The following is a 25,250-nucleotide window of genomic DNA, read 5'->3' on the forward strand; positions in this document are numbered from 1 at the left end:
TTGCTCTGCCTTTCCCAGTCAACATAGTAAAACAGAAATACACCACAGACTGGGGCCCAGGTTTTTACACTGGTTCTAGCTGGTTTAGCAAGCACGGAGTTCAGTGAGACATGCACAAAAGGGTTCTGCGTGCTCTTTCCTGTCATGATAGCAGCTAATGAAAATTGTATGCAAAGTTACTATAGTAACATAGTAGATGACGGCAGAAAAAGACCTGCACGGTCCATCCACGGTCCATGAGCTAATTGCTATACAAATGTGTATTAAAAGCGATGCACAGCCATTTTCCGAACAGTGTACAGAAGCAGCCCGTACCTTTACTGAGAAAAATTTAACGGGAAGTCTGAAACTGTCAGTCCTGACTACTCCACAGCCACTTCAGAGGGTCTCTGCCACTCCTGCAAGAGCAGAAGGACCCACGGGGAGAAACAAGATGCGCCAGAACAGCCTTGCTGGCACCCACCATCCACCAGATATTGTCAAGAAAAAAAACACATCCTTTCAAACAACAAACCCACAAATCTACAGATTCAAATCTATCTTGACCTTTGATCGTTTGATCGCCAACCGTGGCAGTGAAGCATATTGGAGGCACACAGCAGTTTTGGGGGGGGGGGGGGGGGGGGGGAAAGCTACGTCGGCTTTCATACACGCAGCTTCTTTGCCACTCTGAGCATGCACAGAGCAGCCACATTTAGCAATTAGCTGTTCTGCATATGCTCAGCTGACCTATTGGCTTCCTCCCTATCAAGCTGCTTGCTGCTTTTGCATACAGCTCATTTGCATGCAAGTTGCTTTGGGAATTGCTCTTTATTTCCAAATTACTAATTTTTTACCAAGGTGGAAATACAGAGCGATTCTTTACTGGGACCTTTGTGTGGAGAGGTAATTTGTGCTTCTTGCTAATAAGGTACCGCCTAAGGCTGCAGGAGAAATGTTAATTCAAAAAGTAACAGTTTAATAGGACGATGTTTCTTCCTTTTATTTTAAGTAAACCATTTCGATGGGCAAAAAGTGATATCAAGTGCAAAAAAAAACATAAACATAATTGGTGGACTGCAAATATTCCTTTATCCCCCCCCCCCCACACCCCCCCCCCACACCCATATGTCCTTTTGTTTACACATAGTACACATATGGCATAGCTTCCTATATTTGAGCTGAAAGCTGGTTTGTCACTTTTTGTGTGCGTAATACTTCATGTGCTCGTGGAACTTTTATTAACTCATAACCACATACTGGGCCTTCGTGAAATTGGTCTCTGATGCATTTGCTAATACAATTTGAAAAACAATTTTATTTGAATGTTCTAATTGTGTGCTTATTAGTTATTTCATTACTATTATGCTGGCATCATGTTATATCTCTGTTGTTTGAAATACAGTGCTGTTAAATGTGTATATTCTTGATCCTATTTCATGGTAGTCCTATTAGGTTTCAATTTGCTGTTTTCAAGCTTACCTCATTCATTGTATTTATGTTTATTCTTGGTCATTTTACTATTGTAATGCTGTTAACAAAATTGTAAGTTTTATGTTAAACTGTACCTACTGTACACTGCCTTGGGTGAATCTCTTCATAAAGGCGTTTAATAAATCCCAATAAATAAAAGCAAGAATTCATTGTCGGAGAATGTGGTAAAAACAGCTTGGGGTTTAAAAAAGGTTTGGATAATTTCCTGAAAGAAAAGTCCATAAGCCATTATTAAGATGGACTTTGGAAAATCCACTGTATATTTTAGGATAAGCAGCATAAAATCTGTTTTACTGTTCTGGGATCTTGCCAGGTACTTGTGACCTGGATTGGCCACTGTTGGAAACAGGATGCTGGTCTTGATAGACCTTCGGTCTTTCCCAGTATGGCAAAGCTTATGTGCTTAGGAATGTGAATTGTTTATACAATATTTTATATTAAATAGTTTAAATTGTTAAAATGTTAATTTTTGCTTCTACAGGGCCCATAATCTCTCACTCAGGAGAGAGACATTTTTTTTTTTACCCCAAGTTGCAGGCTGCCATCTAATACATCCCTTCCCTGTCCCTTTCCCTATGTTTCAATATTGCATATAAGAAATATAAATCCATAAATCATGACAAAGGCACTTTTGTCGTTTGCTTTGAAAGTACCAGATTCTTTTCTGCTTTTGTCTTGTACAGGTCTTTATCACCAACGTATAGGAGCCCAGAACGTCATAGACAAAGGTACTTTCAAGACCATTATGACACTGAATTTAGAGGATTCAGGAAAGATCCAAGACCAGTGCACTGGAGAGAGGAATCTGGAAAGTTTGGCCAAAACAATTTGAGACCTGTCCCCCATGGGAATTTGCGTCCTAGAATATATGACTACTCACCTTCCCCAAGGTTCAGAACTCCTCCTTTGGACAATTCCCATAGGAATAAATTTCAGAGAAACTATCAGCCAGAAAGGGGTGAAGTAGCTCAAAGACACTCGTATCCACCTAAATATCCAGAAATTGCAGGGTACAGAGAACATGAGCGACCTTTTTATCAAGACAAAGTGCATGAAAGACATATGCATGAAGAGCCTAGAGCACCCAGATGTGATAAAAGGGTAAAACCTTTTAATGAATTGGATCCATCCTTTTCTAAACATGAAGGAGCATGGCCTGAAGGTGATTTGAGGCACCAGAGAATACAGACAGACAAATATTCTTACTCACCTGGAAGAAGTTCTGAAGAGTTTGTGGGAAGGAGCTCTTATCAGAAGAGGTATAGGAATAAAATCATTAGTCCTGTTATGTGGTATAGAAGCTCAAGTGAAAGTCTCTTATGATTATAGTTGAAGAGATCCAATTTTGAAAGGCTTTTGTCTAATGGATAAAGCTTTATAGTTTAAATTGATCATCTAGCAATGAAGTTGTTAAAATTATACTAAATCATGTTGATGGCTAGCATGAAATGTTACCTGCTTTTAACTAAGCTGCCTCTCTAATCTTTGGGGGAATAGTGGGTTAACTTGCCACGTGATCTACACTTAAGGCGATGCTGTTCTACACTTATAAATTCTCACTTTCTTCTCCCTAGCGCAAGTGTAAACTGCTTTATGTCAACACAGGTATCCTGAGGATCGTGATTTCAGAGCTCATGGGCCTGCATCTAAACGAGCTAGAGGAGGTACGGAGAGGTATGATATTAGAGAGCCGGTAAGAGATTCCTGCTGGAAGCCAGATCATCCTCTGCCACACCATCAAGACAAGGAAACACCAAGAGATACTGCTACTAGAGCTTTTCGTTCTTCAGAACGGGACTTTCCTGAGCCAAACTTGATTTCAAAGGTAGCGTTTGACTATAGTCACAAACATCACCGATATGCAGGTGATGAAACTGTTACTGATGGCAGGGCTCCAAAGCATCCAAGGCAGGAAGAGAGAAAGTACAATCCTGCCAAGGGTCCTAGCAATACCAAAGAGCTTGATAAGTTTGATGGGCACAGAGGGCATGAACCTGAAAAAGGGCATCAAGTACCACCGCAGTATAGTTCTGAGAAGTACCACAGTACATGTCCTGCTGATGTCTGCAAAGGTGATGTTGACCTGAGACCTTTGAATAACAACAAACTGAAAGAGAAAGTGAGAAAACAGGGAGATTCTGAGAAGACCCCAGTGTCTGCCAGTAACCAACGGGACAAAAGTCATAAACCTGCAGATCTGAAAGCATCTTCCTCTAACGCCAGCAGTAAGACGGAGTCACTTATGGTCAAAGTGGATATGAAGAAAATGGTGGATAAGTATAGGTATATTTTTTCTTTTTCTTTTTTTTATTTTTAAATCTGTGAGGCTGTGTTAAAAGTTCATGCTCCTTTCTTAGTTGATGGTTTGTGAAGATTGAGAAAATTTTGTCTCTCTGAAGTAACATAAGACGTGTTAAAATCAAAGAATGTTAAATTTGATCTCTGGGAATTTAATTTATGGACTTGTTGGAAAATGATTCCAAGTGTCTCGTGGCGGAAACCCTCTGGAGAAGAAATTTTCTCCCTGGGCTGAGACATCACAGCCAAGGAAAGAGGTGTTCTGGATAGAACTGACCTGCACGCCAGCCTGTAATAACATAAAGTGACTGTTGATACAAAACCCAACAATTCTAACTGTATGAACACAATCCAAGTGGATTAAATAGCCTATGTCATTCTGTAAGTGCTCAGTGTTGTGAAGGAACACTGTAGTTTGAACTCACGATTGCAAATGAGCATTTACTATGGAGGAACTACAGCATTTTGTGATGTATAAGTTATTTTACAAGACATCTTCACTTAGCAGGCAAGAGGCTTTGTTTCATGCAACTTAGTCTAAAAGGCATCCATCAAGCTAATTGTTTCATTGCAGCTTTGGAATTTGCATAATTTTTCATTCTTGAGTCATTGATGGCCTTGTGTTTCCTTTTTCTCTTGAGAGGCAAAGCACGACTATATTAAGATCAATCCTGTTTCACAATGTTGAATTTCCAGCGGCATTTAATAGAGCTGCTGCTGCTGTCTATTTGGAATTTTAAGTGGTGCAGGTGAAAGCTTGAAGCCTGGAACCTCTGTATGATCTGTTTAAAAGAACTTCAGAGAAGATAACTAAACGTAACATGACGGTAAGGCCACAGTTTTTGAGGATCAAAAGAAATTGGAATAAGTGAAAAACACTTCTTTAATCTTTGTAAAGATGGAGATGAAAGATAGTAAACAAAGTTATGTGGTCTTCTAAAGCAACTGCTACAGACATCAACACCAGAGAAGGCTGAAACTTCAACTAAAAGTACTGGAAGTTCTTGCTAGAAGTGGTACCTTAAGAATGTAAAAAGCTTTATTCCCAGCTGCTGTGTACTGAAATACTGAACTGATTCCGAATCTCCATGCCTGTTCTCTGTACAGAAATAGAGCTGATCCAAAAGTGGTTTGCAAATAGAATGAGCTTTCCCTGGAGCTCTTTCTCTTGGGAAACATTATCTTATTGTGCTAAATTGCCTGCAAGCACCACAGAGGTAAATACATCAGTATCTGCAGCTGTTTTCCTTTCTCGTTGGAGAACAAAGCATAGATATTATACGTCAAGTTAGAAAGGCTTCTCACTTAGCAGACCATAAACAACTGTTTAAAGCCAACTGGAAAATTTGTGGCAAGTTATTGCAGTTTGTAAGACAGTACTCTCAGTGATGGAGCCAAAGTCTTAATTAAAAACTGAAATAATTGCCTGAAACCTTTAAAGCTCAAGCCTAAATGAAATTCTTCTACAGTTTTTATTTTTTTGTATACGCATGTTGTTTCATTGTCCAACATCTTTGCAAATTGCAGTAGAGAAGAACTATCCAGAAGTGATAAAAATGAACTTTTCAGACCTCATGTCTCTCTTCCTTATGTTGCTTTTGTCAATGTTCATGGCGTACAACACTTCCCTGTATGGGCAGCTAGAGACCACCTAAATTATATACCTGAGTTTAAGGAAAACCTCAACTTCTAAATGCTTTAGTGTAAAGATGCTTAACCAGAACTGCTCAGAAATCTTGAAGAATCTTTCAAACAATTGAGAGGTTTTTGTTTTTGCTGAGCATTTTTTTTTCTTTTGTCCTGTTTTTGTTTTTTTTAATGGTTGGCTTCCACTTCAAATGCTGGTGACTTTTAGCAGCACTTCCCTAGCCTCTTTCCCACTTTTTTTTTTTTGTTTGTTTCAGCGGAGAGTTGCATGAAGTTTTTTCCTAGCCTCACAAATTTTTTTTCTGAGTAAAGATGTGGCTTGAAACCTGATTTTAAGTCATTCTAAGCCTGCGTAAGTGCAAAACAACTGAAACACTTAGAGATGAAATTACAGGAAACGCTTATGGTTAATGCTTGATAGCAACTAAATGTGTGGCTGTAACTTTACAACATCTGTTAAGTGTGGAACTTCCCTTAGTGGCGCTTTGGCTTGTGGGTTGAAGAATTCTTCAAGGTAAGGAATGGTTATTCTATTTTGAGCATGCTTACCATGTAATAGAGCCCTGTAAATCCTTCATTTGCTTAAAGTTTGCTAATATAAAGTGACAGCACCTCCTTACATTAGAATGTTTCTTGCTAGTAGGAAGACAGATGTAGGCAAAATTGTGTGGGCTGCTATTAGTAATTCTAATCAGCTTGGTTCATATGTTTAATAACTGAAAACCAAGGAAAATGACTATGGGTCTTTGGTGTCCACCTTTGTCTCTGTGCTAGCAAGTAATACTGTATAGGAAAATAAAGAACCTTGCTGTCTTTTCTGACTCCTATTAATTAAATGTGATTCTTCCTTAACTCCTGCTAGACCAGTCCAGATGAATGGATTATGTCCGCCAACCAGGAGGTATAAGTGAATACAGCCCTAGAACTTGCTAGTATTCTGCCTTCACAGATGATGCAGAGAGATTGGTACATCAGGATAATTTTTTGTTCTATAGCGTTCCACAGATCAGAGACTTGTGGGTTATGTCCCTCTTCCAGCAGGTGGAGATACAGAGAACTTCAGAGGTTTGCTATATGTGGTCATGTGCAGCCAGACTCAGTATGGTCGATAACCAAAGCAGTGGAAGAAATAGGAATCGAAATGAACACTCTTCTGCCTCTAAAAAGCCCAATTAGGAACCTATCCAGAACAAACTGTTAGCCAAACAGTATAAGCAAGGGCAAGCCTCTGGATTGATCTGTTGGGACTAATGGAAAGAAAATTATCAGGTAAGGACTAATTTTTCCTTCCATAGCGTCCTACAGATAAAGCCAGAGACTTGTGGGATGTACCAAAGCAGTGCTCATGTAGGTTGGGACAGTGCCACCCCAGATGTGAGGACTGCTGCACCAAAGGCCGTGACCTGACGCACCACCACATCCAGTCTGTAATGCTTAGCAAAGGTATGCACAGAAGCCCACGTGGCAGCCCTGCAAATGTTGCCCAACAAAACCAAACAAGACTCAGTGGAAGAAGTTATTTGCGCTCTTGTGGAATGCACTCAAACCTGCAATGGAGGAGACCTCCCAATTGCTATGTACGCTGAAATAATTGCCTTCCAAAGCCAACAGGCCACCGTGACCTTCAAAGTCATCTCCCCTTTCTTGCAACCAGCAAAGAGGACAAAAAGATGATTGGAACGACGGAAGTAATTGGTGGTTTCCAGGTAACTAATGAGGATGTTGCACATCCAGACAACACAGTGCCCAGAAATCAGATGAATATTCCTCCTGGTGAAATACCGGTACCACAAAAGTCTGATTTAAATGAAAACGTGACACAACCTTGGGCAAAAAAGATGGGGCCATCCGAATACAGACCCCTGCCTCTGTGAAACGGAGAAAGGGATTCCTGCAGGACAAGGCCTGCAGCTCCGACACTCACGTAGCTGAGGTGATGGCCACCAATTAAACCGTCTCAAACGGAGGTCTTTGCATAGCATGCAAAACCAGGCTAGGACAGCCGTCACTGAGGCCAATGCCGCTGAGATGCCCGACGAGGAACACCAATATTCAATGTGTGCCAAACGAGTGTACACCGTAGAGGTAGAGCACTTCTGTGCCTGTAGAATGGTAGAAATGACCCTGTCATGGTAACCCTTCCTCCTCAAATGTGCCCTCTCAAGGGCCAGGCCATAAGACCAAAGGGGGAGGGATCCTCCATGGTGATGGGTCCATGAAATAGAAGACTGTGCTGGATGGACAGGCGCAGGGGAAATATACCAACAGATGGATGAGATCCACGGGCACTCGGGCAAATCCGGGCCCACTAGGATCACCTGACCCGGATGTCTTGCAGTACATCCAACTACTCACCATGGGCCACAGCAGGAACACATAGAGGAGACCCAAGGACCAGCACTGGAGAAGGGCATTGGTCTCATCTGACCCAAATTCCCTGCCTCTACTGAAGAAGCGAGGCACCTTCATGTTGGGCCTGCAGGCCATCAGATTGATCACTGGGACTTCCCAGTGGTCCGTGATCTATGCAGTAGTCTACAGTGAGAGCTCTCACTCTCCTGGGTCCAAGTTGGTCCAACTGAGGAAGTCCACCTGCACATTTGAAGACCCTGCAATGTGTGCTTCCCAGAGGCAGTGAAGAGACAACTCCTTTGCAAGCAGAACGCTCGGTGCCCCCCCCCCCCCCGGTCTGTTGACATATGCTACCGCCATCACATTGTCCAAAGAGGACATGCATCAATCGACCCCCGGAGGAGAAAGAGAAACTCCCGGAGCAGCAACCGAATCGCTCGCATTCCAGCTAGTTGATTGACTAGGATGCCTCCACTGAGGACCAGGTCCCCGTGTCATCTGACCAAGGCAATAAGCCCCCTCCCCTCCAGAGAGGCTGGCGTCTGTGGTAACTTCCACCCAATCCGATGTTGCTAGACCACGATACCCAGACCAGGTAATCCTCTGAAAGAGGAGATCAACGGCTAAGCAGAAACAGCTGAAGGGACCGCATATGTCTCCTGGCCTACAACACTATGTCCATCGTGGCAGCCATGGAGCCCAACACTTGAACATGATCCCAGGCCTGTGGCGCCGGGGGCTGCAGCAGTCCCTCCAGCTGACTCTGGAGCTGTAACCTGTGTGCTTCTGGGAGGGACACTGTCCCCACCCGAGTGTTGAAATTTACCCCTAGTTACTCCAGAGTTTACGAGGAAGACAGGTGACATTTGGGCAGATTGATCAGCCTGATGATGGCAAAAGACTTGATCACCCTGTCTGCCGCCCGTAGACTCTCTTTGTAGGATGACGCCCGAAGTAGTCATCCAGGTAAGGATGGACTTGAATGCCCTCCTTTCTGAGGAAGGCTGTGACAACCACCATGATCTTGGAGGAAGTCCTGGGCGCCTTAACAAGACTGAAGAGCATAGTCTGGAACTGAAAGAGCTGACTGAGCACTACAAAGCGAAGGAAACGATGATGAGGAGGCCAAATGGGAATGTGTAGATAAGCCTCTTTGAGGTTGAGAGCTATCAAAAACTCCCCTGGCTGTCCCGCATCTATGACTGAACTCAATTTGCATTCAAAAATGACTAACACGCAAGATTCTGTTTACAAACTTGAGGTCGAGAATGGGGCGGAAGAGTCGCCCTTTTTGGGAACCACAAAGTAAACGGAGTAATGGTCAAGGCCTAACCCTGTCGGGGGCACAGGTCAAACTGCTCCCAACCGCAGCAATTTGGCAAGGGTTTTTTTTTGATTGCCACCACCTTGGTGGCGGCCTTGCAGGGAGACTCCAGGAAAAAATCACCAGAGGACAGGCAAACCCGTCTCAGATGACCTCCAAGACCCTGGTCCATTCCCCCAGAAAATGGGACAGCTGTCCCCCAACATCCGGAAGGGGGTGGAGCAGGGCCCCATCATTGGGAACCTCTACCTGTGGGCTGTGCTTTAGAGTCTGAGGCAGAAGGACTGAGCTTCCCATGAAAGGGCTGTGACTTTTGCAGAAAACAAGGTCTCTGGAAGGCCCCAAAATGGCCTGCGCTTCACCTCCCTGAACTGAGACAGGATGATGTTCCAGAATGGAAATCTGCCCTGGATTTGTTCTCGGGGAGGTGCTGATCCTTGGAATCACCAAGCACCTTAACAGTCTTTTCCAGACACTCCCCGAAGAGTAGCTTCCCCTGAAAGGGTAACCTCACAAGGCGCAATTTAGAGGCTACATCAGCCGCCCAATGTCGCAACCGTATCCAGCATTGAGCTGTGATCACCGAAGCAGATCATAAAGGAGATTTGCCAAATAAGCCAGACCAGATTCCAGGGCCGGCAAAAAGCCAGTGAACTCATCCATCGAGGAAGTGTTTTGCACCTACAAAAGGCATTCTCGGGCTGCATACGAGCCACACACACATGCCTGGAGACTTAACGCCGCCACCTCAAAGGAAACCTTGAAGGAAGACTCCAACTTTTGGTCCTGTGGGTCTTTTAAGAGCTGTGCCATCCAAATCCAGCACGGGCAGGGAGTAGAGGCATGCCATCGTCCGTGCCACCCTCACCCCAGCGTCTGGCGTATCCCATTATGCCAATATGAGAACTTTCATAGCCTCATGAATGTGAAATGATTTGGTCCCTGACATAATCGAAGGGTTGGGTGGCGGCCCGGATGCTAATTCTGGAGAAAAGATATCTAAAATCTTGAGTGCCCAGACAATAAGGGTAGAAAGTTCATCCTTTCAAAACAGATGTGCCGCTGTAGGATCATCCCCTTCCTCTGGCAGCAGTTCCCCCCTTCCAAAATATCTAAGGCCCCTGGAGGGGACTCCCTGGGAAGGGGGGGGGGGGGCGTCATCTGCATCCGAAGCAATAAGAGACTTCATCTAGATCCGACAAGGTCTCAACACGTGGCAACTTGGGTAAGAGCGGCTGCTGAATGGAAAAGAACCCAGGGGAGGAGGGGGAGATGTGAGAGTACTGAGGATCCCCAACCGTTTCAGTAAGAAAGCTTTGTGCATTAAAAGCACAAACTCTGGCGAGAACAGGGCACAATCGCTCCCTGCACTCTGTCGGGCCTCCCCGTAAGCTAGATTCTTTTAGAGCAGGAGACTGCTCAATCTGTGCCCTGCTGACTCATGTGAGGGTGAACGCAGTGGGAGAGAAAAAATAGCACCCGCAGAAGTGTGCAACGAAGCAAGGCCCAAGGTTCCTGCCAAAACAGGACCAGGTGTCTCCATGTGCTCATCCAAACTTGGGCTGCCCGTTAATACCAGCCGCGATGATTCCAGCATGTTTTGGCATGAACAAGCCTCGCACCCCCTGGCGCTGCTCTCCGATTCCCATACTGACCTCCACCCCCCTCCCCCCATGCAGGTCCTAGTGCTACACTGAGCTCATCCGTTTGAATTTTTTTTCCCCCCAAGTGCTCAACAGCTGCCATTTACCTTAGAGGTATAGATATATATTTTTTTGTCCAGAGAGGCAGGAGAGGGAGCTGGAACCAGACAATCCAAGGCAATCCAAGTAGACCAAGGAGGTCGTCAGAGGGGGAGGGCGGGGCCTGATGCCACCAGGTATACCCAAACTTCCCAAGACAGGGAACCTCAACCCAGATCCAGGCTTTACTCTGCCTGTAGGGGTGGGCCAGGTGCCAGAACAAACCAGAACTGCACATTTATGACTCTCCACCTGCCTAGATAGAGAGAATACTGAGGTTGAGCTGGCTGCACATGACCACATATAGCAAACCTCTGAATTCCTCTCTATGTCCACCTGCTGGCAGAGGGACATAACTCACAAGTCTCTAGCTTGATCTGTTGGGACTGATGGAAAGAAAATTATCAGGTAAGGACTAATTTTTCCTTTTCACTGGGCCTGACTTCCTAGGACACTGTATTCCTATGGTTGAATCCCCAACCAGAGGAGCTCTCTGGGAATTGACTATGGATCTTTACCCTGATAGAGCAAGAGGAATTTCTTATGTGAGCTCCCAAGCCTCTGTTTATAGGCCTTAGCTTGGTGAGGCATTGGTTCTGTACAGCAGGGGCCATAAAATGTTTCTGGTGTTCCCCAGGCCTCAACCTTCAGGTCTTGGCCTGGTCTGGTAGCAGCAGGAGGATGAGTATGGCTTGGTTTCTTTCTTCTCTGCTCCTTTTCCCCCTTGCTCCGTAACCTCCCAGTTTCCTCCTTCCATTCCCTCTCACCAGCTAAAAGCTGAGGCAGATATGTTAGAAACCTAAATGAACAAAAAATGTGATTAAAAGGAGCTGCTTAGCAAAGAGGGACAATAATGACTCAGTTCTCCAGATGGAGAGAGGCCAGTATGTCCCATCTGCTTTAGGGAGAGGGGAAGCCCCCACAGTGTTGCCAGTGGTGATGCCCTGTGAAGTGGAGTGCAGCTACAACTAAGGTGTTCTAGCAAGTTCTGCTGCATTTCAGGAGACCTTCAGTGCCTCCATAGGTGAGCCACGGAGTGACAGGGCCAGCCCTGTGGTTAGAGATTGCGTTGTCTTCATGTCTATCTGCAGATTGCCCAGTGGCAAGGCACCCCATGGTTTTTGTTGAGATCTCTTCTGAGGTGGCGTGTGGTTCACATAGCAGACCATGTGTGGGAATTGCAGCCATTTTGCCCAGCCAAAAAGTTTCCTACACAGATCAGACCAGAAATCTGTGTGCCCCTGGCTGTGGCAGTATTACATTAGCTTAATCCTGCTGTTTATGCAATTTGCAGTACTATGGTTTGGCTGAAAGGGCTGGTAAGTGTGTGTGTCTGCTTTAGACTGTACTTTGACAGTTGCAGGATCTGGCCCTTTCTTTTCTAACGGGTTCAGTGGTTGGTTTAAGGCACCACAAAAAAAAAAAAAGGGAAACAGCCATTTGGGGACCACTTAGGCAAGCATGCAATTCTCTTTGGCTTTCCATTTTCCTGTCATTAATCAGGGCAGGGTGGAGTTGGTACAGCTCAGATACAAGTTAAATTTACAGCAGATTTCCTTCTCATGTAGGTTAGGGTTCCCACTTCAGCTGGGGAAGTCTCTGTGCACAACCAGAGGTGCTTTCCCTTTGCTGCTGCCTTGTATAGTGACCCAAAAGGCATTGAGCCAACATAAGTTTTATTTAAAAAAAAAAAGTAGGGACACAGAGTATTCCCTGGAACTACACCTTGTGTGTTTTCAGGGCCCACTCTTGGCCTTTGCATGGAAGGAGCCACCTACTGCTATTGACCATGTTTGAGAGGTAGAGTTTTTCATTGGCTGAAGCAACAAGAAGAGGTGGGATACCCAGTTCAGCAGTCGGAGAGCTTCCTCAGAGTATTGTGCCTGAGTAGGGAGGCTGGTAGAGAGGGAGAGAGAGAAAGTAAGCTGGTGACCCATTCTTCTATGGTTTGGAAGGTATGTAGCCAGGGAAATTGGATTTAGATAAGGAGTCCTATACTCCTCAAGAAGTTAGTGGGTGGTGGCCAAAAAAAAAACCAAATGGGATGCAAGGAATTATTAGGAAAGGGATGGTAAGTAAGACAAAGAATACTGCGACCTCACCTTGAGTATTGCTCTCAATTCTGGTTGCTGTATCTCAAAAAAGATATAGTGGAATTAGAAAAGGTTCAAAGAAGAGCGACCAAAATGAAAAAGAAGATGGACCTCCTTTCATATAAGGAAAGGCTAAAAAGGTTAGGACTTTTTAGCTTGGAAAAGAGATGACCAGGGCTGGCTTAACTATTGGAGCAGGTGAGACTCTGGCCCAGGGTGCTGGCAGTTAAGGGCGCCAAAATACCCAGCCTCTGACCTCGCCTAGTCTACAGGTTAAACCTTTTCTCCTCCTCCTTGTCTGTTCTTTCCCCTTCCCTATGGGTCTGGCACTACTCCCGTGCCCCTCTCGCTCCCCCACAGTCCTATAAAATTTACATTGGTCACCATGACAGGCTGCATTTGGCTAGCCCCTGCATCTTCCCTCTGCCGCATCCTGCCTCATCTGATGTAATTTCCTGTGGGCGGGGCACAGAGAGAAGACCCAGGGAGTGTCCAAAGGCAGCCTGTCATAGTGCTGCTGCCAGTGACCAATGTAAACTTCACAGGCCCGCAAGGGAAAGAGGTGAGGGAGCAGTGCTGGAGCCATAAGAGGGGAGGGAATGCTAAACCCAAAGGGTGGAGGGAGAGGGCGCTGGAAATGATGCGAGGGTAGGGATGCCACCAAAAGCAAGTTGGCAGTTGGCTCAGGTTGTCACTATCCTTTGAGCTGGCCCTGGAAATGACTGAGGAGGGAGATAAGATTGAGGTGTAGAATGGGTAAAAAGTGAATTTCTTTTTTCACTACTCTTTCAAAAAGTACAAAGATTAGGGGACACTCTGACATATGTGTTGAGCACACAAATGCAAATAAATGTCAGAGGCAGGTAATTGATACTTAGATTGTAGAAAATGAAATGGCTAAACATCATAAATAGGTTCTCGACCCTCAAATGGTAAAGAAAGAGGTCTATATCAGGATCTCCACTCCTACCTGGCCCGCACCAGAAGTGATCTGGGCCCATTTACGTAGTATATGCTTCAAAAAAAGGGGTTCAGAACATGCCTCCACCCAGGAGGTACTCCAAGATACCCAGAGTATCCCGTATAGAGGAATATTCCCTACACAATCCTGTTCAATCTTCATGAATAGCTTCTGCTGCTCCTGAATTTTCCAGTCCCACGGGTGGCGCATCTGCACTGCTAAGTAGTAAGATCTTCGATCCGGTCACCCCAGACCACCAAACTGCTTATGGGCCATAAGCACTTGTTTGTGGATTCGTGGCCTCCAAGCCCTCCGAATAAATTGTGACGAAAGGTGCTACCATTATCCCAGTATCTTAAAACTAATGGATATCAACTATTTGGAACAACTATAAAAATCTTGGCAGTACGTTCATTTTCAGGATAGCAACCCTTCCAATCCATGAAAAAGGCCCACTATTCCATTTTCTAAGATCCTTTAATCCTTAAATACTTAAGATGCCCTTTTAATTAAAATTTAATTTTGGCATTTATGATCCACGTAACCATCAAATTCAAGGTGGAGGACAGTCACACGTTATGAACAGGTACTTTCTCTGTCCCTAGAGGACTCAGTCTCAATTTTTTGTTTTTGTACATGAGGCAGTGGAGGGGGAGGGATAAGTGACTTGGCCATGGTCACAGGGAGCTGCAATGGGAATCAAACCCAGGATGCTGGGATCAAAGCCCACTGCACTAACCATTAGGCAACTCCTCCACTCCACTTAAAAAGTGGAGTTGGAGGAGTTATCAACAACTTGCTGGGTAAGAGATTTAGTGCTTCTATGTACTACTTACTACTACTTAACATTTCTAAAGCGCTACTAGGGTTACACAGTTTAACAAAGAAGGACAGTCCCTGCTCAAAAGAGCTTACAATCTAATGGACAAAATGTGCAGACAATCAAATTGAGGCAGTCTAGATTTCCTGAATAGAGGTATAATGGTTAGGTGCCGAAGGCGACATTGAAGAGGTGGGCTTTGAGCAAGGATTTGAAGATGGGCAGGGAGGGGGCTCGGCGTATGGGCTCAGGAAGTTTATTCCAAGCATAGGGAGAGGCGAGGCAGAAAGGGCAGAGCCTGGAATTGGCAGTGGTGGAGAAGGGTGCAGAGAGGAGGGATTTGTCCTGTGAGCGGAGGTTTCGGGTAGGAGCGTAAGGGGAGATAAGGGTAGAGAGGTAATGAGGGGCTGCAGATTGAGTGCATTTGTAGGTTAGTAGGAGAAGCTTGAACTGGATGCGGTACCTGATCGGAAGCCAGTGAAGTGACTTGAGGAGAGAGGGGTGATATGAGCATATCGGTCCAGGTGGAAGATAAGACGTGCAGCAGAGTTCTGAACGGATTGAAGGGGGGATAGATGGCTACGTGGGAGGCCAGTGAGGAGTAGGTTGCATTAGTCAAGGCGAGAGGTAATGAGAGAGTGGACGAGAGTTCGGGTGGTGTGCTCAGAGGAAAGGCGACTTTTGTTGATGTTATAGAGAAAGAAGCGACAGGTCTTGGCTATCTGCTGGATATGCGCAGAGAAGGAGAGGGAGGAGTCGAAGATGACTCAGAGGTTGCGGGCAGATGAGATGGGGAGGATGAGGGTGCCATCGACTGAGATAGAAAGTGGAGGGAGAGGAGAAGTGGGTTTAGGTGGAAATACAATAAGCTCTGTCTTGGCCATGTTCAGTTTCAGGTGGCGGTTGGACATCCAGGCAGCAATATCGGATAAGCAGGCCGATACTTTGGCCTGGGTTTCCGCAGTGATGTCTGGTGTGGAGAGAGAAAGCTGGGTGTCGTCGGCATAGAGATGATATTGGAAACCATGAGATAAGATCAGGGAGCCCAGGGAAGAGGTGTAGATTGAAAAAAGAAGGGGTCCAAGGACAGATCCCTGAGGAACTCCGACAGAGAGCGGGATGGGGGTGGAGGAAGATCCATGAGAATGTACTCTGAAGGTACGGTGGGAGAGATAAGAGGAGAACCAGGAGAGGACAGAGCCCTGGAACCCAAATGAGGACAGTGCGGTAAGAATTAAATTATGATAGTGTCAAAAGCGGCGGATAGGTCAAGGAGGATGAGGATGGAGTAGTGACCTTTGGATTTGGCAAGGAATAGGTCATTACAGACTTTAGTGAGTGCCGTTTCTGTCGAGTGTAGAGGGCGAAAACTGAATTGAAGTGGATCGAGGATGGCATGAGAGGAGAGAAAATCAAGGCAGCGGCTGTGAAGGGCGTGTTCAAGTATCTTGGAGAGGAAGGGTAGGAGGGAGATGGGGCGGTAGTTGGAGGGACAGGTGGGGTCTAGTGATGGTTTTTTGAGGAGTGGTGTGACTACAGCATGTTTGAAGGTGTCAGGGACAGTTGCAGTGGAGAGAGAGAGGTTGAGGATATGATAGATGGAGGGGGTGACAGTAGGGGAGATGGTGTTAAGTAAGTTGGTGGGGATGGGAACAGGTGGTGCATTTCGAGGAGGAAAGAAGGTGGGCGGTTTCCTCTTCGGTAGTAATAGGAAAAGAGGAGAAGGAGGCCTGGGTTGGTTGGAGTGGGTTAAAGGGTGAGGGGGAGGGTGGTTTGGTAGTGAATTTGAGGTTTCTATGTTTGTCTTAAACCCTGACACAGAAGCATGCTGTTTCATCTCACAGACGAGAATAGGCAAAATGGGTTAAGGGTTGTGTGAGGGATAGTATAACATCATCTGTCCGCAAATAGATTTTATGGATGGCTTTCCCTGTGAATATCTGTTAGGTCCCTAATTTGCTGCACAATGGGCAACAAAGGGATACCCCTGCCGTTTTCTCTGCTTCAGAGAAAAAGTAGAGTTATACTCCCCCCCCCCCCCCCCCCCCCCCGGTTAATTTTTATACAAGCTGTCAATTTGAGTATATGGTAGATGGCCAAGAACAAAAGCCCTCCCCCACACTATACTTGCACAGGGTGGTGAACATAAAAGGCCAGTACACACAATCAAATGTCTTCTCTGCGTCTACCGCTAATAGGAAACCCCTTATCCCCCACTGATCATACAATATGCAAAATTCGCTTTACATTGTCCATGGTCTGCTACCCTACCACAAACCCACCTGATCTGAGTGTGTAATCCACTAGTCTATTGGTTAACAGTTTTGCCATGATCTTCAAATCTACATTGGTCAGAGATATGGGGCGATAGAACCCACAAACGGTATTATCCCTCCCAAGTTTACACAAAATCATATCTGCGGTGTTACTATGAGGGGCAATAGCCCATCCCATCTCATAAATAATTATAGTATTTTATGAGTACTGGAGCTAGATAGGTCCTATACATTTTCTAAAACATATTAGAGAAGCCATCTATACCTGGCAATTTACCCACAGATAATCCTTTATTGACGCCGAAAATTTCCTGGGGTAAAATAACACAGTCTATCACTACAAGCTCCAGAGACAGATGGCACCTCCACTGCAGCTAAATAAAAGTGTATATCCTCCTCCTCAAGGGAGGAGTTGGCAACATAGTTGTTTATAAAAGGCCAGGAATTTGCTGTTCCTTTATAATCCAACTCCCCCTTAGTATTCCTGATTTTAAGAATCTGCGCTTGGACGATGCTTATGGAGCCTTCTCCCTAAAAGCCTACCCAATTTGTTACTTTGTTCATAAAATTGCTGTCTGAGTTTGCGCAATTGAAATTCCACATGAGCCAAGCAAAGTTGCTGTAACTCCATGAAGTGCATCCAAGTGGTGTTTATCAAGCTTTTTATGTGTGCGGTGGTACTGATTTTTCTCCCTAAACCCTCCTCCCCTCTTCCCCCATTCTCTATCTCTGTTAATGGCTCTTGTATCCTCCCTGTCTCCTTGGCTCGTAACCTTGGAGTCATCTTCGACTCCTCTCTCTCCTTCTCTGCTCATATTCAACAAATCGCCAAAACCTGTCACTTTATCTTCAACATTAGCAAAATTCGCCCCTTCCTTTATGAACACGCCACCAAAATTTATTCACACCCTTGTTACTTCTCACTTGGACTATTGCAATTTACTTCTCACTGGTCTTCCGCTCAGTCATCTTTCTCCTCTCCAATCTGTCCAGAATTCTGCAGCTCGACTTATTTTCCGCCTGAATCTTTATACCCACACTAGCCCACTACTACTATTTACTACTATTTAACATTTCTAGAGCGCTACAAAGTGTACGCAGCGCTGTACAAACACAGAAGAAAGACAGTCCCTGCTCAAAGAGCTTACAATCTAATAGACAAAAAGTAAAGCATTTAAATTTAAAATATTTAAGCAGTCAAGCACAAGAGAACAGTCACAGAAGGACAGAAGATGTTGAAGGGTGGTCAGTGTGATTAGGTGTAACTCTGGTTGGAGTAGTGGGAGAAGGTGATAGAAGAATAGAAATGGGTGAGGTAAAGTAATGAGTGGGTTGATAGGGAGGTTATATAAGACATGTCACTCTAGGGGTGGGTGGGTAGAGGGGTAGGGTGGGTGGAAGCAGGAGAAGGCACTCTCCGCAGCCCACCCGTGAGATGGAAAACGCTCTCTGAAGCTGCTGCTACAAGTTGTCAGTTCTCTCTCCCCGAAAGAGATCCAAGCCACACCCACGAAGTTCAAACTGTCAGTGGGGAGGGTGAGGGGAGGAAATGGCAGCCCACTCCTCAAGTCACTTCACTGGCTCCCTGTCCGCTTCCGTATACAGTTCAAACTCCTCTTACTGACCTTTAAATGCATCCACTCTATGACCCCTCACTACCTCTCCTCTCTCATCTCTCCCTACATTCCTCCCCGTGAACTCCACTCTCTGAACAAATCTCTCTTGTCGTCCCCTTTCTCCTCCACCGCTAACTCCAGACTTTGTTCCTTTTATCTTGCGGCACCTTATGCCTGGAACCGTCTTCAAATCTGTGCTGAAAGCTCACCTTTTCACTACTGCCTTTGGCTCCTAACCGCTACTCAATTGCCCTCCTCCCCTGTTCCTCTTTACCCTGTAATTTCCTTGCCCGTAATGTCTTGTCTGTTACCTAGATTGTAAGGTCTTTGAACAGGGACTGTCTCTCTATGTCAAATATACAGCGCTGCGTGCGTCTGGTAGCGCTATATAAATGCTATTAGTAGTAGTAGTACTGATGTTCTAAGCCCTCTATGCATGATATCAGGGATTGCTCGCGTTGTATATGTTGTTTCTTTTTCCTAGCTCCCCATTTAATAAGTATCTCTCTAATGATCGCTTTCAGTCCCTCCCATACAGAAGAGAAAGTCCCTCTGTATCATTAAATTCTGAATACTGAGAAAGTTCCTTCTGAACATCGTTCCTCACTTCTGTCTTTTCAGTAAGCTCTTATTGAGTCTCCAGTAAGAACTGGATAAAACCTAACTCTCTATACTTGACTACCAAGGTCTACTCTACCACGAATGAACTCTAACGCAATACCACTTTATCCCTCATTATGAATATGTACTCTTTTACTTGACTGCTTAATCTACTATGTCAATCAAGATCTTTAATGTAATACCACTTGTATCTCTCCAGAAATGGCGATCGCCATGAGGGAACAATGTAAGCCACATTGAGCCTGCAAATAGGTGGGAAAATGTGGGGTACAAATAAATAAATCATCCCTGACTACATTGGAGACTCATTCCAGATCCCTTCATTCTCTGCACCTAATAATTTTCCCCCAAGAGAAAGTCTAATCTGGCATAACTATCGTGTACTACAGAGTGGTAGGAAAACTGTTTTTCCCGAGGGTATTTTGTACGCCAGAGATCTGATTGGCCAAATTCACATCAGTTTTGCATAACTTTTTGGTGCTTTGGATGAGGAGGAGTGAACTCTAGTGGGAAGTATATCTAGCTTCAAGGAAATTGTAAAATTGAAATCTCCTCCCAAAAGAATATGTCCCTTGTTCCTCACAAGATCAAGAATCCCCTGCCCGAACACATTTTGTGACTCTGATGGAGTATATATATTAATAAGGGTAACTCTCGTATCCCATATATCTGCAGCCAACAAAGAGGATCCTCCATCGACACCTCATCCACTAATGAAAATCATAGAGAATTGTGTAGCAGCACACAGATGCCACATTTTTTGGTTCCCCCTCTAATGGAGCAGTGGAAAGCCTGGGCATAGTGACGCTCTCTCCCACCCCCATCAGTGTTTCACCTTTTTTATTAAAATGGGTTTCCTGCACAAAACCAATATCTAGTTTAAATCTGTTAACTTCTTTTAAAGACCACTTTTGTGGAGAATTAAGCCCCCTACCAGTGTCCTAGTGGTAGAACCCATCATTCAAAACAGGATATACGAACATTATAATACCACATCCCTGACCCCCATTCCCTTTCCTCTTGCCACAGTGAAAAGAGATAGCTACCTTGAGGCAATGACAGCCCTCACTAAGCTGAATGCCGATCAAGTAACTTTGAAGAGGTGCTAACCCTCGTTAAAACAGAAACAAGTGAACAAATTAAATGATATATAGTAATACTAAAATGTCTGCAAGATACTCCATCCCCTCACAGGCCAGGCAACACCACATCAGAAGAATCCGTAAAGTAACTCACAAAAGAACAATAACTCAAAAGAAGAAATAAGCCAGTACTGAAAATGCACTCCCTAGGTGATATTGTCACATGTTCATGGAGGTAGAACCGCGCTTCTTCCATGCCTTAGCGCCATCGGTCTGGTTAAGCGCCTGCTTTTATCCACTCGCCATCTGGTGGCCTATAGCGGGGCAGATGACCCCCCCCCCCCCCCCTCAGATCCTTAGCTACTGATGCCTGTTCCAGAAGATTGGGAACCTGCAGCCAATGTAAAATAACCCAGGCCTCTTGTGGCGTCTTTGGCGTGATGTCTACTTCCTTTTGCGTGATAAAAAGGACTCCTGAGTGATACTCCCATTTGTATTGGATGCTTTCAGTTAGAAGAAAAAGGGTTAACCCATGAAAGACTTGCCGTTTCTACAATGTCAGTGGGGAAGATATTGGGATACAGTTCAGTTACTAGATCCTTGCACTTAAGAGTGCCGTGTGCACTTGATTTTGCAAGGAGCCGGAGGTACACAATATTATGAGCCTGTTGATCTTTCTGGGCTCCTAATGCCCGATGCATCCACTAGATCTGAATGAGTGGCTCTCAATATCCAGATCCCATATGAAGCTGAAAAGGTACAATATAACTTGCTGGCAATTGGTGTATATGGATGCCTTGGGAATGCTCTACACACACACATTGTTCCTGCGGGACCTGCTTTCAAGGTCCTCAGTCTTTTCTAAGAGTGCCTGAACATCTTTTGTGAGAGAATTGCAGTGTGAGCGAAAATCTGCCATTTGATCCTCACAAACTGCCACTTTCTGTTCCAGATTATCTTGCACTCTTTAAGTATGCCTATTTCCTGTTTAATATCTTCTACCGCAGAGCAAATATCTTGGTCAGTTTGGGAAAATTCCTTCTTTAAATCTGCCATCCATTTAGCCAGCCAGCGGGAGCCCTGCAGTATACCTCTGTGCTCCGAGTCTGTGCTGTAGTTCCCCCTCCGATTCTTCAGAATGTATCGACGCCTTCTTAGAAACACAATCTTCTGCTGATGCAAAGATGTAAATAGCACTTGCAGGGTCTCACGATTTCTCCCCTTTCAGGTATGAGTAGAAAACTGAAAAAAGTTTCAATGTCATAATCATGGCCCCTGCACCAGAATACCCTCTATTAGATCGAGGATTAGCCCTAACATTCAGATCACTGAGCCAGAGCCCTGGACCTAGGCAGCCGTCATGAGTGGTGACGTCACTTCCTCCCAGGTCTCTAACATTCCTATGGGGGGGGGGGGGGCTGTATGCTTCTCGTGCAGTTTAAAAGCTGGGGAATCTTCCATGAGGAAGGTAATTGAGGTTAGGAGTGCTTTGCTGGATCCTCCATATAGTTTGGCCAAGGCAAGATCAAACTAGAGCCTCACTAAATGGACAGAATTCTTGGGAGCTCCTTCATAGTGTGTCTAAAACCAACTTCATTGGACTTGTGCGATCTTTCCATCCAAGAGCCATGAATTTTGGGGGGAACTCCTGAAAATTTGCAGCAGTGTATCACAAGTGGGCTGAAATTCTTCAGAGAGTCTCTTCCCCTCAAACTTCTTCCACCCCATTTGTGTCTTTATTGGTCCTCTGATTGGAGACTTGAAGGATTTTATTCAGGCACTCTCTTCTCATTTTCAGGGAGGTAGTTATGGTCTGACCCTTCTCTGTTGCAAATAGTTGTATTCTGCTTGTATTCCTTGGTGAAACACCTCTGTTTATCTTACTGAAGCTCCACTCAAAGGGGTCTCTCTTGGTCGGCTTTGGGATCCATGTTTAGTGAAGATATGCTGGGAGCAAGAGAAACCTGAGTCTGCCTATCATTGATATTACCAGTGGTCTTATATTTTCTTTTAGGGATTTGCACCCATTTCCTCTGAGGGTCATATCAGGTACACTGATTCTCTCACTGCCAGCCTTTGCCTCTTCCCTTGGAATATCTGGGTCCTAGTTTTCTTTTCTTCAGGTTAGTAAATTCATACTTAAGGCTTCTTATGACAGCAGGTATATGCACCTGCATCAGGTTCCTCATGTATAACTTTTGGCCTTATTTTATGATGCATAGGAGGGTGCTTTGGTCATGGAGCATTGTAGTGTTTGAGACCTCTGTCCCAATATCCACTTCACATTCTACAGAACAGGTTGCAGAATTGCATTTACTGTTGCAACATGTTTCATGTCTGTTTTGCAGATCTCCCTGTGTGGGAGATGATCCTTTTGATAACAAAGATGTGGGATGCTATCTCAAAAGTCAAGGATTACAGTTTTTATTCTTCCCTGGGAACCAGTCCCATTGCAAAGCCTGGGTTCCAGGTTGTTGGACTTTGGAAATGCTTCCTAGAAGTACAAACCTATGTGTCTTGGTCCAATCTCTCCTCAGTTAAGACAGTGTTGGGGTTTGCCTGATCAGTGGCCAAGATTTTCTTCAGGTGCAGTACTTTGGGCACATCGAAGTGAAACTGGGGGACTGGTTTGGCCCAGTGAAGGTTCAACATTCCTCTCATTTGTTTCTAGTTAAGAATTCTTAGTTAGCCCAGAGGTTTGTTTTGACTGGGGATTAAGTTAGTCTGAAGCTCCCTTCTGCTCTATCGGCTCTGAAGCTCTAGCTCTTACATGCAGTTCTCCCTAGTGGATTGCAAGCAGAGAAGCTTGCTTGAGTCTGCTCTTGAGTCCTGAGGAAAAATTTCATTCATTATTTCCTATCAGCTGCTTAGGGTGGTTGGGGAGTATTCTGTCACCCATCCTGAGCATTATTCTGTTCCTTTGTTGGACCCTGGGCCCTGTTCAGTGTTTTTGATTAGACTCTGTAATCATATCATAAGGGCAGTAGCGAGAGATTCCTCTTGTTGGTGATGTTGCCTTCCATATGTTGGCCTAAGTCAAACCAGACTCTGTGTTAGTATTTGGATTCCAGGTTCTTCATACAGCTTTGGATTGCACAGTAATTTTTACACTGCTGCTCTTGAGCTTGATATCCTACTCCAGGTGGAGGTCTTGATTTTCAGTACCAACTTTGTTACCTTACGGCTCCTCCCAATTTGCAGCTAGGTAGACATTTTTAGGTTCTTCAGACTCCTGTCTGTTCCTCCTTGGTTCAAGCCAAATGAGGCCTCTTTTGTGCTGTGCTCAAGTTAGCAGACAGCATGAGAGCAGGACAGTGTCAGTATTTTATTTCTAGGTCCTGTTGAACCTAGAGTCCTCATCTTTTGGTTAGGGTGAACAGTTTGTCAGTGCACTGCTCTGTGCTACCTTAATAGACTTTCTCAGCTTAACCTGGGTCAGTGTAGCATGCCACACTGTGTTGGGCACCAGTCTAGTCTGTTTTTCTGATCCCATCTCATGGCTGAACTTTCATATTGGGGGTTTATTGAAGAGGGGAGTTAATACCATGGCATGGTGGTTTCCAGGAGGCTTTTTTCTTCATCCACTTGGGGCTTTAAAGCTTTGGTATGTCCCACTTGTCTGGATTAGTCTAGCAGGATGATAAGGTGAAATTTCAGTCTTTTCTGATAATTTCCTTTCTTTGAGTCCTGCAAGACCAGTCCAAGACCCACCCAGGAAGTCTACATTTGGACTTCATTATTGTCTTGCAGTTCAGGGTACCTGTTAGGATTTTCCTGGTGATAGATTTTGTGAAAGAATTCTTAGTCCTGAGAGGTCTACAGACTGAATGTGATTTTATATTGTTGGTGTGTCTTGTTGACCCCAGTTTCAGTCCATACTGTTCTGTAATATTGCTCTTGTCACTCAATAATGTCCTCAATTTGGTTTTGGGATTCTTATTGATGTTTCAAAAGTGGCTGTTATGACCATCCACTATGTTATTATACTTATAGTTTTATTGTATAACATTGTTTAATGAAGTTCACATACTGTATAATGTTGTTCAGGTTGATATGTGCTTTGTTGATAGTATACTGGCAAGTTCTAGGACTACACCACTCTTTTAATACTAGTGATGGTATTGCTGAATTGTCAGTATTCTCTGCCTCCATCTGCTGGTTGGGGGACATAGCCCCACTCAAGGAAAGGAAATTAGCAGGTAAGAACAAATTTCAACTTGTTTTGGAGCCACACTAGACAAAGGGGTTTTATTGTTAGTTGTTTTTCATTTTTTCTTGCAGCCTATATACTTAAGTACATTTTAAATTTTGTAGAAAGGTTGAGTTTCTGTACAAGTCCTTACAATTTTGCAGCCCTTATCCTTTTCTTAAACTTCCATATGGTTTGTTGTGCTCAAACTTTAACTTATCAAAACCAAGTTTCAGAATCAAACTCTTGTGTAAACTGTTCCAGGACTGCTGCTGTTGGTAGCCCTTCTGCAGAGAGACAGATATCAAATGATTTGGTAGCAGTGAGCAGGAAAAAGGAGGATTTCCATCCTGTGTTTGAACACTTACATTCTGCTCCATCGGATCTCAAAAGAGAATTCACCCAGGAAATCATCACCATAATTCATGAAGTCAAGGGTTGGTACCTTATTTTACACACCCGTCACTTAATAGCTGATCATTTTTACATTTAATGACCCCAGTTTTGTGTGTTTAAATATAAGTAAACATTGTAAAGAACCAAATGTGACCCTGTGGTGACCTGTTATGATGTTTGTACTTAAGAGGCTGGCAATAACTGCTTCCTTTAACTGATGGGTTATTAAATCATACTGAAGAGGGGAGGGTCTAGAACAGAGAGGGACAGAGCATGTGGTGCTTAAGCATCATGGACCAGGCCCTGTCTCTGTGTTACGTAATGGATTGGAACTGTGCTACTTAACAGTCCTTTAGTCTA

General features: G+C 44.6%; 1 protein-coding gene across 1 annotated transcript in view; it reads left to right on the forward strand.

Moving 5' to 3' along the window:
* BCLAF3 (BCLAF1 and THRAP3 family member 3) overlaps positions 1-25,250 on the forward strand; it is a 127,522-nt gene that overhangs the window by 18,643 nt on the left and 83,629 nt on the right. Inside the window, exons 5-7 of the mRNA XM_030202266.1 lie at positions 2,157-2,732; positions 3,079-3,756; positions 24,759-24,931. Of these exons, the coding sequence (XP_030058126.1) occupies positions 2,157-2,732; positions 3,079-3,756; positions 24,759-24,931 (1,427 nt within the window). The remainder of the gene's footprint in view (positions 1-2,156; positions 2,733-3,078; positions 3,757-24,758; positions 24,932-25,250) is intronic.

This window comes from Microcaecilia unicolor, chromosome 4 (genome assembly GCF_901765095.1).
Source record: "Microcaecilia unicolor chromosome 4, aMicUni1.1, whole genome shotgun sequence".
Lineage (NCBI taxonomy): Eukaryota > Metazoa > Chordata > Amphibia > Gymnophiona > Siphonopidae > Microcaecilia > Microcaecilia unicolor.